This window comes from Momordica charantia (assembly GCF_013281855.1).
Source record: "Momordica charantia cultivar OHB3-1 chromosome 8 unlocalized genomic scaffold, Mcharantia_2.0 BLBB01000008.1, whole genome shotgun sequence".
Taxonomy (NCBI): domain Eukaryota; kingdom Viridiplantae; phylum Streptophyta; class Magnoliopsida; order Cucurbitales; family Cucurbitaceae; genus Momordica; species Momordica charantia.
This window is the reverse complement of record NW_028275166.1, coordinates 33229158-33247866: the sequence shown is the minus strand read 5'-3', so window position 1 is coordinate 33247866 and position 18709 is coordinate 33229158. Positions and strand designations below refer to the sequence as shown.

The window sequence follows — 18709 nt, the reverse complement described above, 5'->3', positions numbered from 1 at the left end:
AGAAAATGAGTAAGATATCTTAACTATTAAGTTAAATTAATGTCGAGATATTGTAGGATAAAATTGTGCAAAAAAGTAATAGAAGAATAACTTTAAATTTGCATAATGTATACTCACATGCTATAGAATCATAGATTAGTGTATTTTTATATCCTTACATTTTTTTTTTATTAGACAGAGAGTAAAAACTGTAGTACTCATTTAAACCTATAGTTTAATTTAATAAAATTAAAAATTCGGAGTAATTGTTATTATTATTTTTCTAATTTATGGTGTCTAAAAAAAAGGATATAGAAATGTCACGTGCGAGTTACGTGGCGGAAATGTAAGGAAGTGGAAGGGCGAGTGTGGTAATATCATCATCGCATCGCCCTCTCTTTATTTTCTCATTGGTTTCATCGTCATCGAGCTTCCATTCCTCACCTGCAACTCCAACTGCAACTGCAATTCCTCCACGGAATCCCCAAAGCTCTCTCTGAAACTCCATTGCCAATGGCTTCAGCTTCAGCTTCAGCTTCCGCGGCTTCGGCGGTCGCCAAGCCTCCCTCCACTACTCTGCCTCGCGCCACCACTAACCACAACACCCCCCATTCCGCCCTCTCCTTTCGCCTCTCCCCCAAGCCCAGACTCCGGATTTTCACCACGGTACGCCCCAATTCCTCTCCCTTCTCTCCTATTTCTGCGAATTCTATTTCCTTCGTGTCTTGGCTTTGGGTTTCTGATTTTGTATTTGCGTCCTGCTGTGTGAATTTCTTAGTTGCTTTTGGATTTATTGGTGGGTAATTAAATGTTTCAATGGAGTGTTGTGTAGGACGCTTGCTGCCAATCGGCAAGGACAAACACAAAGAATGTCTTTCAAATGTAATTCTTGGACTGTTTTATTGTAATACACAAATTTGAAAAGCAATCTAAAAGCAGACCGCACTGTGAATTGGGTACAACCTACGAACAGCTAGCTCATAAGCAAGGGTTAAATGTTTGGAAATAACTTTTATAGTGATCCATCTGCAATGTTTCCAATTTTGTTCCTACTCTGTTACCTTCTTAGATCAGTACACCTTCCACCTGCAGACAGATTTCTACCAATGATTGTATAGAACTATATCACTCCAGCTAAGACTCTATTTTGCATGCCGTGCTGTTATTTTTTGTCATGATTAAAGCGTGTGATGTAAGTGTTATGTTGCAGGGTGTGCAGCCAATTCGTAAGAATTCAGCTTTCCTGCGAGCACAATTGAATGAGGTATGCTTACTTCGAATTTTTGTTGCAGAGGATTTTATTTTGTTGAAGTGCTTAGTCCTTCCTAACTTGCTGTTCTTGAAGTCGTCTGTTTCATTGAAGGATCCTGTTGATGGTTCTACTGCTGCGAAAACTTCATCTGAGTCAGCTGGAAGGGATGCTAAACCATTGAATGATAAAGAATCTTCTAAAACTTTGGCAACGGAGGAGTCAATCTCTGAGTTCATTACTCAAGTTTCAAGCCTTATCAAGTTAGCTAGCTGAATCTTTGAACTTTTCCTCAAAATTATCCTACATATGGCTGGGGTGTAAGTATAACATTTTGCTACCTGCTTGCAGACTTGTCGATTCAAGAGATATTGTAGAGTTGCAACTGAAACAGCTCGACTGTGAAGTGGTGATCCGGAAAAAGGAGGCCTTACCTCAACCATCGCTTCCTCCTGCCGTTCCTCTAATGTATGCACCCCCACCTTCAGTAGCACAATCAGCTCCTCCCCCTGCTCCTGCTGCTGCATCAGCGCCTAATTCTCCTGTTTCGACACCATCTCCACCTCCTGATACCAAGTCGACCAACTCCTCCCTTCCACCTCTTAAATGTCCTATGGCAGGCACATTCTACCGTAGTCCAGGACCTGGAGAACCACCATATGTCAAGGTGAGTTTCTTTAGTGAATAGTATTTCATAAATCAATTATCGGAATGTCTCCTGCAACTTTTTGTTTCATCGTAAATCTATCATTGGGGCTGATTTGAGGAATTCTTCCTATAGGTTGGAGATAAAGTACAGAAGGGACAGGTCTTATGCATCATTGAGGCCATGAAATTAATGAACGAAATAGAAGTAAGAATTTCCCTCTTCGTCCATTTAGATCCTATGAATGTGAAAAATTATGTTGAAGTTTACCATCTATATGGAGCATTTTTTTTTAGAACCATCTATATGGAGCATTGATCAATATTCTACCACTGCTTGCTATTTCCTTGTCTTGCTTTAATTTTATGTCCTGTTCTCCGTTGAATTTGTGAATAATTTATTCCACGCTCTCCATAGTATTGTGGGAACCACATAAATTGCAAATTCTACATTGACTGTTTAGAATAGCCTGATCATGGATTGGGCATGTTTCCAACAAGATGGTAGTCAGTGGCGATGTTGGCTGTTGTTAAAAATTCATATCACACTTTTCATTCAAGTAATTTTCAGTTCGATTCTTTTTTATGTCCTAATTAATGTCATATACCTACGGATTAGTCTCAAGAGATTATTCATCGTGTAGTGCAAAAGTGCCTGAAGAATTATAGGCTAGAGTTCATTCAGGATAGATACAGCAAGTAGTAATGCTGTCATTTTTCATTTTTTCTGCTGTTTGTATCTCTTTAGTCTCCTTCAAACAATTATTGATCTATTACAGTGTAGTACTAGTACTTCCATAACAATTAGTACTCCCTCTTAGTATACTTTTCTTTGATAGAAAATAAAAACTTTTCATCAGAAAAACGAAAAATTACTAAGGGACACGAAAGGAACTTACAAAAAGGTTCTCCAAACTCCAACACACGTCCGTCCTTCTCTGTTATCTTCAAAAGTTAGATAGTTACTTTCCTTCCAAATCTCCCAGAATGTGGCCTTAACAGCCGTAATCCAAACAAATCAAACCGGAGGATTCAGATCCAAACCATAAAGCATCTAGTCCAAGGACCTAACCACATCCGCACAGGAGCACCAAGAAACACCAAAAGAATTAAGTAGGCCAGCCCACAACTTTTAGCTTATCTGGTACCAGAAAATAAGATGTTTTAACTTTAAATCCTCCTTTAAATCCTTCTTATTCTTAAAGCATAAACAACAGTAGTGAGACAGGGGACAAAAACAATGTATGCGTGCTTCTTTTGAACTAGATCAGCTGTGCTTAATCCATTTAAAGCAAAGGTCCACACAAATAAGTTAATTAGGAAAGTGAACTATAGTTGGCAACACCATTTTTACTTTTATCAATAACACCAGTAAACTGCGAATAAAAATAATTTGAGTCATTGACGACTGTCAAATTTTATCGGGGGGAAAGAGATCAGTGGGAAAAGTGAGTGTGGAAAAAAGTTGATGAGAGAGAAACGTGGTGGGAAAGAAATTAATAAGAAGGTATGTTCACAAATTAGAGTCGAAATTCAAGAGGTCTTGTTTGATATCTAGTAATATTGACTAGCCACTCTTAAAGGTAAAATAGAACTGCATTTCTATGCATAATGTCCAGTAGCCAGCTACCCAGATCACTGTTTTAACCCAACAATGGCTAATGTATGCTCTTTAAAAAAACCTAAATTTTCAGGCCGACCAATCAGGGACCATAGTTGAGGTTGTTGCAGAGGATGGGAAGCCCGTTAGTGTCGACACGGTGAGTACCTAACCATTAAAGATATTGTGGCTATAAACTCCACGTTTTTTGTTTTCTTGGATTTATGGACTTGTATTTTCTTCTGATTTCTTTGCAGCCTCTGTTCATCATCCAACCTTAAACAACGAATCCCATTTCATTTACACGTGATGAGTTAAGCAGATAAGATTAAGCTGAGTATGGGAAGCAAATTGAGTTTCCGATCAAGGTCAGGTTGTGGATTATTATGGTAGTTTCTTTTTTTGTTTTCCCATTTTAATCGAGTGTACCAAGAGAGAGAGATTGTGTTCATAAACGTCAGTTACTTCTCTAGTTTTAGTGGGAACTTTGGTTGTGAAATTAGATATTTTTTTTCCTTATCCTTTAATAAATACTTCTATTTTGGTGCCTTCTTGAGTTGATGAAATGAAAGGCAGTTGATCAATCATTTGGTAAGTAAACAATCTCTACCTCATAAGCCATAGATGGTAATCACAAAAACTGGAAAGTCTTCATCATGTACTGCCTTTTCTCAGTAAGTTTTAAATGAATAAATCCCACCTGGATATATTGCCTGTTGCTATGCGTGGCTTCGAGCCTTTTGTGCATTACACTATGCTTATTTTTTCGTGATCTATCAACTTCGGGCAATGATGAATAGATGTTTATTTAGATGCAATCATTTGAAGCTATATGTAGTAGATCTTATATGAAGCCATACGTATCAAGATAATGAGTGGAAAAATACTTCTAGCTTGCTCGTCCTCGTCTTTTAATCTCTTATATTTGAGAACCCTCGGCATCGCACAAGTGCAACAAATTCGAGCGAAGAATTTAGTTTTACCTAACCTAGATTGATGCTAGCTTCGATTCAACATCCATTTTAGTTTTTGATTTAACAAAGAATTTTAAATGCAATGTGTAGTGGTTAGGTCAGATTCATACCATCGAAATCTAGCATGAAACTTGCTTAATTGCAAGTAGTTACACAAAGAAAAACTTATCACAACGATTCATTACAATACATTATTTCCGTTCCATTATTTTGAAAAATAAATAACCCATTCTAATAATTTACCTAAACGAGGGTAGATTTCTTGACTATTTAAAACCCTTGATGAATTTTACCCTCGCCTAACCTAATCTAATCTAAATCTATCCTAATTATCGTCTCCACAACTTGCATGTATAGATCTTAATTTTAACTGCAGTTCTAGGTAGTGCAGCCTAGGATTCCATCACCTTCATAAGAAATGCAGTCTCTAAAGCTGATTCTTTACAGTGCAAATACCTGTTTTCCTCTACTATGTCTGTTGTTAAATTGAGAATTACTGGACGCTTCGGATCGTAAATACTGAAATCACGGACTCGAGCAATCCATTTTGCAGCTTCCCATACTCCAAATCTGTATAACACAAATAAGAAGATTGAACATAACATAATGACTGGGCAAGGAACAATATTTCCTGATGAGTAAATGAAACGACTAGTTGATCTATTTAAAAGCTAGAAAACTAGAATGGGCTGAAATTTGAAATGTCCTGAGTGATAAATACTTGGCTTCCTCTTTTCTTTTATTATCAGCTAACTTCTAGTCTTCTAATTCTAGTTCAGCCAAAAGCAACATCCTGAACGCCTATGCAGAACATTTTTCTTGTTTAAGAAAGAAGCATGGACTTTACAATGACATGAACTTTAGACAAGCAGAAAAAGAATGACAATTACCGGGTATTGAAGGTTGAGGTTATCAAAACAGCAGGGTAGGCGACATCCTTCTGTATGTTATCGTAGGGAGAATACCTGCGTATTGCATGAAAATCATCTACATTCCCAGGATATCCAAATTCTTCATAGTCAGCAGCTGTTAGTGGTATAATGGGATGAAGGAGTGTGCTTATTGGATCTAGAAATGGAACCTGCGACAAAAAGAAAGATTTGGTCAAACAAAATGGATAAAAGGCATGTTTGAGCCAAAAACCTTTCACCATTTTCTAAAATCATTTGTATATCATTATTATTTTAAATAGGTGTGATTTTGACAATGACAAAAGTACATATCCTAGTGTTTACAAATGGAGAAAATGATTTTGACTTTTCACTCCCAAACATGCCTCCAAGCACTAAAATTAGCCACACTGTTCACAGAGAAGTTATTTCAAAACAAGCAGAGAGATATATATACACACACACACATATACATACATACAAAGTGATGATACAAAAAGAATAAAGTCTTAGAAAAGGGAAGCCCTCATCCGACTTCAGAAGTAACATAAGATGCAACAAGTATGAAAGAGAAATAATGCAAAAGATGGAAGCATACTTTCAAAATAGCAGCTCGAAATAATTCTGGGCATTGATTGATGGCAGAAGCAACCAAAAGTCCTCCAGCACTATAGCCCCAACCAGCAAGCTTCTCCTCATTTATAATATTTCTCTCAGCAAGAAATTTAGCACATGAAATATAGTCTTGAATTGAATTAAACTTCTTTGCACGCCTACCATCATGATGCCACTTCTTACCCCCACCGCCTCCACCTCTAGAACCAAAGCATCAAATTATATGACAGGGGCAAACAAAAAGAAATCAGATGCCAAAATTGAGAAATAGAAGTTTTTACGGTAACTGAAATAAGTGATAACTATCATATGTTGAATTAAAACAATTTCTACCGGAGAAAGCTGTGTATCATCACCAAAGCAATAAAAAGTTCAGCTACAAAGGTATTTGGAATTCAGAGAAGTACAAATGCATACAAACCTCACATCAGCATATGCAATGACCCAGCCACGATCGAGAAGGCTTTTCAACTCACTGCGCCACCGTTTGTCAAGTAGCTCACCATATGCTCCATGTACATGTAGTAATCCAGGGTTGTCATTTTCTCTTTTACACTTGTAAGAGTATACAACTGTTAAAGGAACCAAAACCCCATCATTTGATGGCACATTGAAGCGTTCACAAGCATAAAATTCAGAGAGGCTGTTCCACATCTGATCATCATTCAAGTTGCCTTCACCCACAGAGTCCTCCAACACGTTAGATATTTTTCCTGATGCTCCTGTAGTAGAGGTTGTTCCATACAGAATTCGTGTTCTTTCATGAAGAATGCTTTGCTGTTGAATGATATTCCATTTTCCATCTGATAGGTGATAATCAACCACAGCATCAGGCATCTGTTTGAAATTCGGAAAACAATTAATGGGCGGCAAATGGTCAGACAGTATTACTATTACATTTATCTTGAAGTTTAAGGAGGTTAAGTTCTATAACCATTACATTCCAAAGGATAGGTTGTTAAAGCTAAAGCTATCAAGGATAATAGCTCAATATCATAGAGTCAGACCCAAGTTTAGTATAAGGAAACAAGTTGAGAAGCGAACTTGACAACTTTACATAGGCAAAAGGGTAACAACAACCCATAAATTGGGATAATAAAACAAATTCACAAATCCAGAAGTAATGAGTTAAAAAAGAAGGGCGGCTAAGATAATATAACTAAAGATAGAGGATAGACCATAATAGGCGACTGTAAAATAAATGTTTGTGCCAAGTTTTGCTGGCACATTACCAATAGAATAGTAGTCGTATCCTGGTATAAAATCCGAGTATTCAAATGCTTACTGCAGGACAAAAAGGTACATGGTGAAAAGTTCCCTATACCCTCGTTACAAGTTTCAAATGTACTGGATTAATTTTAAAATGTAAACTAGGGCAGTTCTCTTATCTTCTAGTTTAAACCATAAAGAAAAAGTAAACTGCCACCCAAACTCACGTAAGATATGATAATAGACAAAAGTTTTAACATTAAAAGCAATTAAGAATTCATATTCATCAAGCTTCGTGCCTCAACCATTATACAGTAATGGTAACCAACCATGTGCATTGAAACAATCTTAAGAAGACGAAACCAATAGAAATCCACGTACCACAGGTGATGAAATAGTAAATCGCATTGTTGATGAATAAAAGTCATAATTTGGTCCTGGGGAAATTTGTGATACATTCTCAGGAAGAGGTAGGAATTGTAGTTCAAGTTCTTTGAGATGGATTGGTCCCTGGTACATAGAGAGAGACAGATGTCAAGGAATATATAACAGTAGGCTAGGGCTTTGCCACATATTATAATGCAACCAGCGCAATAGAAAGTCCTGACATTACTTAAACCAGACCTTTCCAACAGGCAAGGGTAGACGAACAGCACAGAGTCTAAATTTCTGGCCTTCCCTAAGTATAAGCACCAAATGTGTGTGACTGAAATCAACATCCAACATCACCAAGTCTTGGTCTTCAATAAATACATGCTGCACCACATCATAAAATCGGTTGCTTAAGAAAATGTGTGGAAATAAGACTTATCAAGATGGAGAGACGAAAAACAATGTTCGTGGAAATGGTGAAGTTTTTGGATCATAAAGTGTAACAGGGACACCAAATCCCAACGAACACAACCAACCTCCCATGTTCTTGCAGTAGAATCAACCTTAAGGGGACTACGAAGAAGGTAATGAGAATCTACTGCTTCATGACCTTTATCAGCATCCGTAAACAAGTAAAGATCTCCCAGGTGATGTTCCATTATGCAATGGGCCAAACCTCCACACTCCCAAATTAACACCATACCAGATAATGGATCAGCAGCATCAATCAGAAAGACCTAAAATGCGGGTTCAGAAAACAACACAAACGAACTCAATCTAAATTGGGAGAACAAATATAAGCAAGTTATAATTGGTGGCGAAAAACATTCACTAAATGTAAATATAAGAATATTTAGGAGCCAAATACATAATTTCAACTAACATAAGTATCGACTATGAAGTTCTTCAGATGTCATACACACCTTAGAAGACGTGGGAGAGAATCGATTAACAGTAACAAAATGAAAATCTTTTGTGTGTCTAATATAAACATGGATATCGTCATCCAGTTCTTCCAGAAGCAAAATATCGTCATCGGTTGATCCAATCATGCTACAATACAACCTAAACGGACAGAAACAAGCACATTCCATTTCATTTTCACAACCATAGCCAAAATGGGAAAAAACAAATTTTAAATAATACACTAATTAGGAGCAACTGCACGGAGACACTAATTTACCAACCTACATGGTCTTTTATTTTGATCAGTAACAACATATAGCAATGCCTGGCCACCTTTGGCCCATGCCAAATTAGAAACTCGATCCACTTGAGGCTTACTACACAAAGAACCGGAATTCAAATTCTTTACAGATAATCTGAAGTAGTCATTGTCCTTGTCATACATAGTGTATGCAAGAAAGCGATGATCTGGAGATACTTCTGATAGCTCCTCGTAGGCATAACCTGCAATAATCATTAAGAGGATGCGTTTCAACGTATTCCAAATACATGTGGGCATTAAATATGGTCACACGAAAACAAGAATCAGAAACCTAATCTCTTCTTCTTGCAGATGATTACTTCATTTCATATATGAGATCAAACCAAATCTATCATGCTGCAGCAAGAAATAGACTTATTTCATTGCCCCATGTATAAAGCCTAATAGCGAGTTTGAGACAACTTTTAAAAAAAGTATTTTTAAGTGAATACACTTCTTCCCCAAACACTTTAGAAGTGACTTTTAAGTGTTTTTTTAATTTTAAAAATCACTTTTAATTATAAAACCAAACACCATAATATTTTTTAAAGTACCTTTAATCGGCTTAAAGCACGTTTTACCCTCTCATAGTCATCCCAAACTCGATGATATTCCTGAATCCCCACAAAAGAACATCTTAAACCAAAGGAAAAAAGAGGAATGCCAGAGAAAGTAACAACACCTCCGAATCTCTCAGCTTCTTGATTGTAATCAAGCAACTTCTGCTCAATTTTCTTGCCCGACACATAATCAAATCCAGCGGAAGGAGATCTGTTAGAAATAAATTCTTCATGTAAGCTCGCTAATCTGCGGCAGAGAACAGGATATTGCTTTCCTTCTTCGACTCTTCGATAGTACAACCTGCGGCGATTGACATTCGCCTTCAAAGAGATCAACAGTAATCAAGGTAAAGAGAGCGCTTCTCATCGGCAACAAAAACATTAACTAACGCAAATAGTTCACCAAGAAAAAACACATACCAAGGGCCCCAGCGAATGGGAGGGGTTGAGAGATCGAAATCCAAGCGAGAAGCCATTTCCGACTGGAGCTTACTCTGGAGGCGTTCTGTGCCGGCCATTACAGCTTCCGTATACTTCTCCTCCTGCTCCATATAGACGTCCATATGCCGCATCGCCACCTTGTCGTTCAAGCTCGACATCCAACTGTACGGGTCCTCCCATGTGACCTCGTGCATTGTGAAGCTCTGCGGCTTCTTTGGGGGCTTCGGTGGCGCCGCCGGTGACGGTGGCTGCGGTGGCTTCGGTGCCTTGTAGTGGAGGCATCGCCGCAGAGCGCCGTGAAGATGATTGCAGCGGTGCCGGAGGGCTACGCGAAATTGGTTCATTATCTGAGCTCTTTCGCCGGAATTGTTAAAGAAGGGTTTATGAGAGGTTTTTGTTCCGAAACTGCCACTAAATTCACAATTTTATTTATTTTAATTTAATGTAAGGTTGAAGATTGAGTTGGGCTTGGGCTTGGGCAGTGGTTGGAGTTTTTAACGACTCCTGCCCTATTTAATTCTCTACAAGCTTGGCTGAAGTGGTTCAATTTGGTTCAGTTTGATACTATGATCGAACCAAAATCAAAACCGACGTAAAATAAATAAAAATAAGAGCTCGTTTGTTATGTAATTCGGATTATATTTATTGTTTTCAGATTCACTAAATTAAATAGATTCGTTAATATGTAATTGGCACATTTGTTTTTTAAAACTATTTTGGTTTTCTAATCAGAATTCTAAAAATAACATTTTTCAATGGTTTAATCACTTGAATTTGGAATTTTAAAATGTATAATTACACAAAGAAAACAAAAACCAAATATATTATTCTGGTGATAAACTTAAAATTAAAACCTATGAAACAAATATATTATAAATTATATAATATTCTATAATAATAATTATACAAAATTTATAACATATGGGTTAACATATTGACTAATAATATTTTAGATTGGATTAAGGGTGTGTTTGTGAGTGATTTAAAATCACTTTTGCTATTGTCAAAATCATTCCTCTTTCTATTGATCATGTTTGGTAAATTAGAAATTTGATTTTTGGAAAGCTTAAAACCACTTAAAATTGATTTTTAAAGTAATTTTGGAAAATTAATTCTACTTAAACCTCTTCTTTCAAAATTACTAATTCTACTATCACTTCCAAATACACGGTAAATATCACTAGTTTACTAACTAAACACACCAACAATTTTTTAAATTGAGATAAAATTTGTTATCAAACACTCAATGCAAGTGTGTTTTCCATTGAGTCTTTTAATTTCAAATTTATGTTTTCAAATCACCCACGTAAGAGAAGCCTATCGAGATGATTGGCAAGATTGATCAAAATACCTATTTTTTAAATACTTATTTAGATCTTTATGTAAATATATGTTCTGTTCGCTTAATGTCTAAAAAAAAATAATAAGCTACAAAAAATTATTAGTGGTGAGGGTAAATATAGAACGCCACATGGTACGTCAATAGAGGAACACTTGAAGCTCGCGTAACTCGATAAGAGGAGAGCATTAGACGCACCAAATGGGGAATGTCGAGTATACTGTAAGGTTGTATAAATATGGTTAACAAACCTGGCACTCAGAACTTGTGGCACGTCTAGCGACGTGTCAGACTTCTATCCTTAATCACAAAGCGCAACTTTAAAAAGTCAAAGGGAAGTGCAGAATGTTGGAAGTCCCCATACTCCATCGTTGGACTTTCCCTTATATTATTTCTCTCCTTTCTCTCCCCATGTAAAAACAACACTTAAACCTCAATCAAGTAGGCAAAAATTAGGTAGAACAAAAAAGTTATTAAAAAAAGTAGGGTGCAAATTCATATAAGATGCGAATACTTTACATGCTCAATACTTGGTTTGCTCCCACCCAAGTATAAACAAAAAATATTTCTTTCCAACGTTTGCCACGGTATAGGTCAAAGACTACGAAAGCTTAATGGGCTTCGGCCCAATGTCTTCCATGTTGAGAGTTGGAGCAATAATTTGTGGGTTTTAAGTTAAAATTTTACGTATTTGTTTTTATATTAAAAGAAGGTGAAAATTAAACATGTTTGAGTATTAACAAAATATTTTTAGAAATTGTTATTTTATTCCCACAAGTGGCCTATTTTTAGAACGATATTAATGACCATAATATTTTAACATTATGAACTAATGCTATGCACAAGTTCAAGCTTACACAATTCATCTGACTTTTCTAAAATTACAAGGTCCATAAATTTTACAAATATAAGTTATATAAATCACATAATCTAATCATATTGCACAAAACATAGGCTTTTAATCTTTAGGCTACAGAAGCTCGAGAGACTCGTAAACTAAACACCTCCCCTAAAAAATCTTACCTCCCCTAAAAAATCTTACTTAGAGATGTAAAAAAATCAACGGGGTTAATTGATTCCTATGAACTTTACAGGTTGTCACTTATTTTATATGTCATTTACCACATGTAATATGTTGATTCAAATTTTTGGATAGGTGTCACTTCTCAACTACATCTTTAATGCACATGCAAGAGAAACTAGCTAGCACTAGTGGCAAATGTATGAAGCTCGACCACATGCATTTTGATGTCTGAGTTAGAACTCATGAAGAAGTGACGAGTATGTCGAGTTAGAATTTCTTTTGCCAAGAGTGTTCCGTACCTTCTAGAAGGATGTGATTCTGCCTTTTATAAAATGGCAAGTGGGAAATAAGGGTAATGCGAGATTTAGACATTCCGATCCGTACCCCTACTTGTCTTCGAGGGAGCGACCTTAAACTACATAAAGAAAGATTCCCTAACACTTTGATGGTCCTCTTGCTAAATGCCCGTGGATAATGCGCTAACGTGATTATCTTACCTGGGTCGACGTTGAACTGAGCACTCAACGCACCATCACACTTCGGGGATATATGGGTTTATGCCCAGATTCATATGTCCAAGTAAGGGTCGGTCACGTGGAACTTCAGATTCTCTCCATAACAACATGTTTTCTATTTGTATGACGATGATAATATATAGTCAGAGTTTTCTATTTAGCTGTGTTAAGCTTTACTGAATTAATGTTATAAGAAATAGATGATTTCGATCTTGAGTAAATAGATAACAGTTGAGAGAGGATTCGGAAGACAAATTAATCATTTAACCAAAAATCTATTTATGTCACTACCAAGTTAGGAACAACTATATATATATATATATGTACATAGAAAGAGAATAAATAATTTAGAGAGAGAATATATAATTGTTAGCAAGACCAATGCCTATGTTGGTGCCAATGCAGCAGGGCTACGTGGAACACAGACATCCATTTAATAATCTTAATTTGTTGTACCATAAAAATTACAAATATAGAAACAAGAGAATGAACAAAGTAAATTAATGATAAAAATACCCACTGGTGAGCAAATTTATATCAAGGGACGATGATGACTGGTCACGAGCCTCCAAAAACAAATTAAATATTGGAGGAGTTTTCTTGGAGACTGTCATTGATTGGAATTTGGAAATTGAAACTATTCTTTGCCAAATAAATTTATCATAAGAAACGAGTTTCATTATTGACCTAATTAATTACAGCCCCTAAGTACATGTGACAAATTCAATGCATAGATTTAATCGTAAACTTATTTATTTATATATAAATTAACAAATTTCCATGCAAAGAAAAACGAGATCTCAACTTTTTCTAAAATCTAAAAGAAAAAAAAAAGAAAAAGAAACGCTTCTCCAAATATTGCACACGTCTGCCCTTATTTAATTATTTTAATTTTATAAGCAAAGCTTAGATTTTTTATGTCTCCTCCTCCCCAAATTAAGGGTTGAAACGGCATTGCCCTTTATTTTGTAGACAATGAGAGATGATGGAATACATAGAGGCATTAATACACACTTGGTTTCTTAAATTTTGATAGCTGTATCTATATAATATTTTTTATTTCTCGTTTATCGTTTTCTTTTTCAATTAACAAAAACATATTTGACAACGTTTTCTTGTTGGTATTTTTTATCAAAAAAGAAGAAAAAGAAATAGAGTATTCGATAATTATCTATGTTTTGGAAAAAATTGAAAATAAAAAACTTGTTTGGTTGTTTTAAAAATTTCTATACAATTTTAGAAAACGAGAAACATGGATAGTTTTAAAAAATGCTTGTATTCCTCAAAATTTAAAAATAGAAACAGACGGATATTTTATCTCTTAATTTTTTTCTAAATTAATTATACACCCCTGAATTATGATATCATCTCACTAATAAAGTTTATATTTTTCTTGTTATTTAAATATTGTCGTGGTACGTTGATTGGACAATATATCGAGTGATGATCTTGTATATGATGCAGCAACTAGAAGAGGGCAAGAAAAAAAAGTTGAAAAGGGTATCATCCACGCCTTACCTCATCAATTTCTTGGCCCACCCTCCGCTGTTATATCTAATTGTTATGCTACAAAATCATCACTTGTTAGTTTAATTTATCTGTCATGTCAATATTTAAAGAGAGATTTATTAAACATAAAATAAATAGTTCATCGGAACATTTTCAAGCACTACAGATTGAAATAAACACAAAAAACTATGTCCGATGAATAATTAAATTTTACAGAATGTTGATCTATAGTTTAACAAATTAGCATTTTGATACGTCGAGAATGCGATCAAAGTTTCACATTGGCTAGATAAGGGCTCCCTAAGAGCTTATGCTCAAAATGGACAACACCATGTCATGTCGTCTCATTGTATCAGATCATTATTATTATATTTTTTAATATAACAAATATGAGGATGAATGATTAAACTTCCGACGTTAAGAAAAAATGCAGTACATCTTAATTGCTAAACTACGTGATGTTGCATCACATTGTTCTTTGTTAGAACCAACCTCACATAAATATTTTAGTAAACAAAAAAAAATTAAAACTTCAAGAGAGAGATTTAAAAATAAATTTAGCATTTAGAGTAGAGGAGGGGAGGCACAAATGTGGAGGAAAATAGAATCCTAAAAATAGCAAAGGATGTAAGGACCAAAGATGGAAAAGAAACAGAGCCTTGTGGGAAGGAAAGCGGTGCTGGGCCGTAGGATGTGTTGATGTTCGAAATGGACGGCTGCGAGGGGTCCAGCGTGTGGGGAGCCGACAGGGAGTACATGGATCCACGTGGGATCACGAGGCTGGTGGGGACCACGTGGAAGCGCACGTGTCAACCACCGACGTCCCATCCAGTTGACCGTAGATTGCGGGATCTTTGTACGGCTTTTTGTGTGTCCCCAGGTGGGGGTGCGTGTCTGCCTCACGGTTGAATTTTTCAAATAATCATTTCCATTTACTATTTTCTCTTCTAAGTCAATTATTTAGAAACAAACAAATTTTCATTTTCATTGTTTCTAAATTTTTATACGATTTAAAAAATATTTTTAACAATTACCGAATATAAATACTTATATTTTTCAAAAATTAAAAATAAGAAACAACATACAAAAACCATAAACGAAAATATTGTCAAACAAACTAGTCTTTCAGTATTAAGTTTAATAATATGTCTAAAATCATACTTTAATTCGACAGTGATAATTTAAAGTTTTTCAAATTCAAAGGTGTGTTTAACCGCGAAGTTATATGTTGTTGTGTAATGCTAATAATTTCTATAGTTTAGTCCATGGTTTATACAATTTGCTTTTAGTCTCCCGAAATTGTTCATAAAAAATTAGTACGCAATGTGGAAGTAGTGTTTTTGGTCGATAGAAAACATTGCTCTTTAGCTTATATAAACAAACCATTTAAGATTATAGTTATATACAAAATAAAAAATTAAACTAGGAGGACTAAAACATATTTCTATTGAAGAGTATATACCAAAAAGAGTACGAAGATAAACTTGACAACGTGGTTATTGTGTTTACAACAATATATTGTGTAATTTCTCGACAATATAATATGATATATATTGCACACACTTCAAATCTATACTAAGTCCAACTTGATTTTGCTCTTAATTTTATTTAAAAAAATTTGTACTATTTATATATTATTGATTTTCTTAAAATTATTTTAGCGGATGTGAAAGGACTTTCTTTTTTCTTTTCCACACCACATTATATGAAAGAAAGAAAAAAAGTGAAAAAGTTTGGACTTTTGAAAACGTCCTACACAAAATCATAGCAGATAAAATTAAAAAAAAAAAAAAACCCCCCTTTTATCAGTCGAACTTTACATACACAAACATGAAATTGAAAATAAAAATTTGAGTTTCTTCCACACGTAGTCATATCATATCACTCCCTATAAAAGGAGGGTCATAAACCTTAAAGCTAAACTTCCCCTAGGTAACACACTTGTCTTTTTGTTGTTTTAGAGTGAATTTGAAGGTCATTTTTTAAAAAGAAAAATATTTTTTTTAAATAAAATTAATAAAAACCACTCATGAACTATAGAAGATGTTAAAGTGTTACCACTTTCACACTTTTAATTTGAGAACTACTTCCTTAAAAAATTATAGCAGCATCCCGCAATTAAACTCTATCCTAATATAATAGTTAGGTTTAATTGATTAAAACTAATTTCTTAATTTATAGGGGACATTAATTGCAATAACGATCCTTAATTTAAGAACTGTCTAGGCTTTAATTCTAACAATATTAGGATAGTTGTAATGGGTAGCAAAAATAATTTATGTATTTCAAAAAATGTCACCGGCTTTTCAAAATTTCAAATATAGCAAAATATTTCAATTTTTATTTTCGGATTTTTTATTATTCCGATTTTACCCTTATGATATCTGATATACATCGTATATCTTTATCTGATATATATCCAATATATAATATACATCCAATCTCTGATATACTTCCCAATATATATTAGATGTAGCCATGATATACATTATCAGATGTATGTGTTATACCTTTAATATATATAATTGATGTACCTCTAATTTATGATATACTAAATATATTTGCAACTGATATTCTAAATATAAGGTTTAATTTTCAGTGGTATATCAGCTGTTATAAATTCTAGTTTACCATTGCAATTTGTTGATTGATATACTAATATTATTTAAAATGTTGATTACTATATCACTACCATTTCTTCTATATTAATTAATTAGATACTAAACATAGGGATATTAGCGGTTTAGATTTATAAAGTATATCAGATTTTTAATTTTTTTTTTTACACACATGATCCACATAAACCTTTTATACAATAACTTTATATTTCATTTTTTTCACCATTGTTTTCATATGAAAAAAAAAGTGGATATATAATAGTATTATATTAACACACATGTATCATAGTTATATTATTAGTAGATATCATGGTTTATATCAATGGTATATCAGTGGTAAATTAAAAGCATATTAAGTATATATTAAATATATATCAATCTTATATTAGTGGTAAATCATATATAAGGAGTTATATAAGTAGATATCATAGTTATATCAGTGGTATATCATTTTTATATATCAATGGTAAATTAGAAACATATCAAGTATATATTACAGATATATAAATATCATATTGGCATGGTAACTCAATGGTTATCATACGTATATAAGTGGTAAGCCGTATTAGAAGTTTAGTAGATATCATAGTTGTATTAGAAGTAAATCAATTGTATATCATTATTATATCATTGGTATATCAGAGACATATATCAGTAGTTAGATATATTGCAGATATATATCAGATATATTGCAGAGGGGTGGTTTTGACATTTTTTTCAAATTGCAACCAATTGTCCGTTTGAATTTAGCTTATAGTGAATAAAGCACGTAAAATATTCAATTTCCCACCTCATATTTGTTTTATTAAAAAAAGTTGCAACTAACATAAGTTGCAACTAAACCATCTATTAGAAAAAACTTATTAAAAAGACAATTTATCCTAAGTTTGAAACCATTAGAGCATGATTAAATCAGAGACTTTCTAAAATTGTTTAATTCAAAATTATATTTCAAAAATATAGCAATTATAATTTATAAGTTCGAAACTATTAATATGATTTAACCCTTTTTTCTCCCAAAAACCACATTATATATATATATGTGTGTGTGTGTGTGGACAAAATCAGATGGTAAAAAGAATAACATGTAATAATTTGAACTTTTTAATGTTCTGAAAATGGAAAATGCAACCCTTTAAACTGTCATTTCATCTGAAAGGGGAATTAAAAATAAATAAATAATCCTTCTGGCAATCTTTTTTCACCCTTAAATGGTAGAGAATTTTCTTTTCTAATTATTTATTATCTACTTATTAAAAATAATAATTTAAAAAAAAGTATTAAAATTAAAGATTTTTTTTTTAATATCTATGAGCATCTGGACAACCTCGACTATCTCACGGGACACCGTTCGCTTTATAGACCCTACAAATACGATTATGATGCAGGAAAACACATAGAATTTAATTTTTAAATAGATAGCAAGCCATCGTGGAATATTAAAAGAAAGATTATCAATAACTTTATCCAGAACTAGATAAAATTTATACAAATAGAATATATAAGGAGGTTTTATTGTATTATTTAAGTTCAATTCTTCGAGACATTAGTTATTACAAATTTTAGATTGGAAAACACGATTTTGTTTCAATTGTAATACTTTAAAGCAAAAAAATGAATATTTTAAAGAGGAACAAAATTTAAAATTGTATACATGTAAACTAAGAAGATGATATTTTATTTTCATATTTATTTTCTGTTATGCCTTTTTCTAGTATTGACATTTGTAGAAATCAATTAGGAGACCTAAACAAAAATTGTGAGAAGAAAAAAGTTTTATAATTTTGCAAAACAGTTAAGAAGAAACCAATTTTCAAATCAATTTTTAGAAAAAAAAAATGTTAATCACAACCCTAATCCACTATTAAGATAATGGATTTCTTTTAATTACAATACAACTCCTAACCTTTCAAGTAAATTTGCATGGATAATTCTATAAACAGAGCCAGCTTATAAAATTAAT

At 33.7% G+C, this 18709-nt stretch overlaps 2 protein-coding genes across 3 annotated transcripts; one reads left to right on the top strand and one right to left on the bottom strand.

Moving 5' to 3' along the window:
* Window positions 1-375: 375 nt before the first annotated feature.
* Window positions 376-4022, top strand: CAC1 (chloroplastic acetylcoenzyme A carboxylase 1). 2 transcript variants are annotated; one of them, XM_088127830.1, is made up of 7 exons: window positions 376-645; window positions 1190-1243; window positions 1343-1491; window positions 1580-1895; window positions 2010-2081; window positions 3568-3633; window positions 3731-4022. In XM_088127830.1, exons 1-7 carry the CDS (start codon window positions 493-495, stop codon window positions 3752-3754), a joined length of 834 nt encoding a protein of 277 aa, XP_087983956.1. In that variant the 5' UTR covers window positions 376-492; the 3' UTR covers window positions 3755-4022. The 2 variants fall into 2 exon arrangements, with proteins under 2 accessions (XP_087983956.1, XP_022143201.2); XM_022287509.2 differs by having other exon boundaries at window positions 377-645; window positions 1325-1491.
* A 545-nt stretch (window positions 4023-4567) lies between these two features.
* On the bottom strand, window positions 4568-10137 carry LOC111012951 (Prolyl oligopeptidase family protein). The gene is made up of 11 exons (XM_022287265.2): window positions 9721-10137; window positions 9423-9601; window positions 8721-8943; window positions 8457-8598; window positions 8070-8270; window positions 7786-7917; window positions 7543-7671; window positions 6374-6789; window positions 5936-6152; window positions 5338-5528; window positions 4568-5017 (listed from the first exon to the last, which is right to left on the bottom strand). The coding sequence occupies exons 1-11, from the start codon at window positions 10083-10085 to the stop codon at window positions 4840-4842; spliced, it is 2373 nt and encodes a 790-aa protein (XP_022142957.1). The 5' UTR covers window positions 10086-10137; the 3' UTR covers window positions 4568-4839.
* Between the last annotated feature and the right edge of the window lie 8572 nt (window positions 10138-18709).

Excerpts from the sequence above, each read along its gene's own strand:
- CAC1 (XM_022287509.2), top strand. The coding sequence starts at position 493 with ATGGCTTCAGCTTCAGCTTCAGCTTCCGCGGCTTCGGCGGTCGCCAAG. Across the intron at positions 646-1,189 it reads GACTCCGGATTTTCACCACG|GGTGTGCAGCCAATTCGTAA; the intron begins GTACGCCCCAAT and ends GTTATGTTGCAG. Across the intron at positions 1,492-1,579 it reads CAAGTTTCAAGCCTTATCAA|ACTTGTCGATTCAAGAGATA; the intron begins GTTAGCTAGCTG and ends ACCTGCTTGCAG.
- LOC111012951 (XM_022287265.2), bottom strand. The coding sequence starts at position 10,085 with ATGAACCAATTTCGCGTAGCCCTCCGGCACCGCTGCAATCATCTTCAC. Across the intron at positions 8,599-8,720 it reads CAAAATAAAAGACCATGTAG|GTTGTATTGTAGCATGATTG; the intron begins GTTGGTAAATTA and ends CTGTCCGTTTAG. Across the intron at positions 6,790-7,542 it reads TTACTATTTCATCACCTGTG|ATGCCTGATGCTGTGGTTGA; the intron begins GTACGTGGATTT and ends AATTTCAAACAG.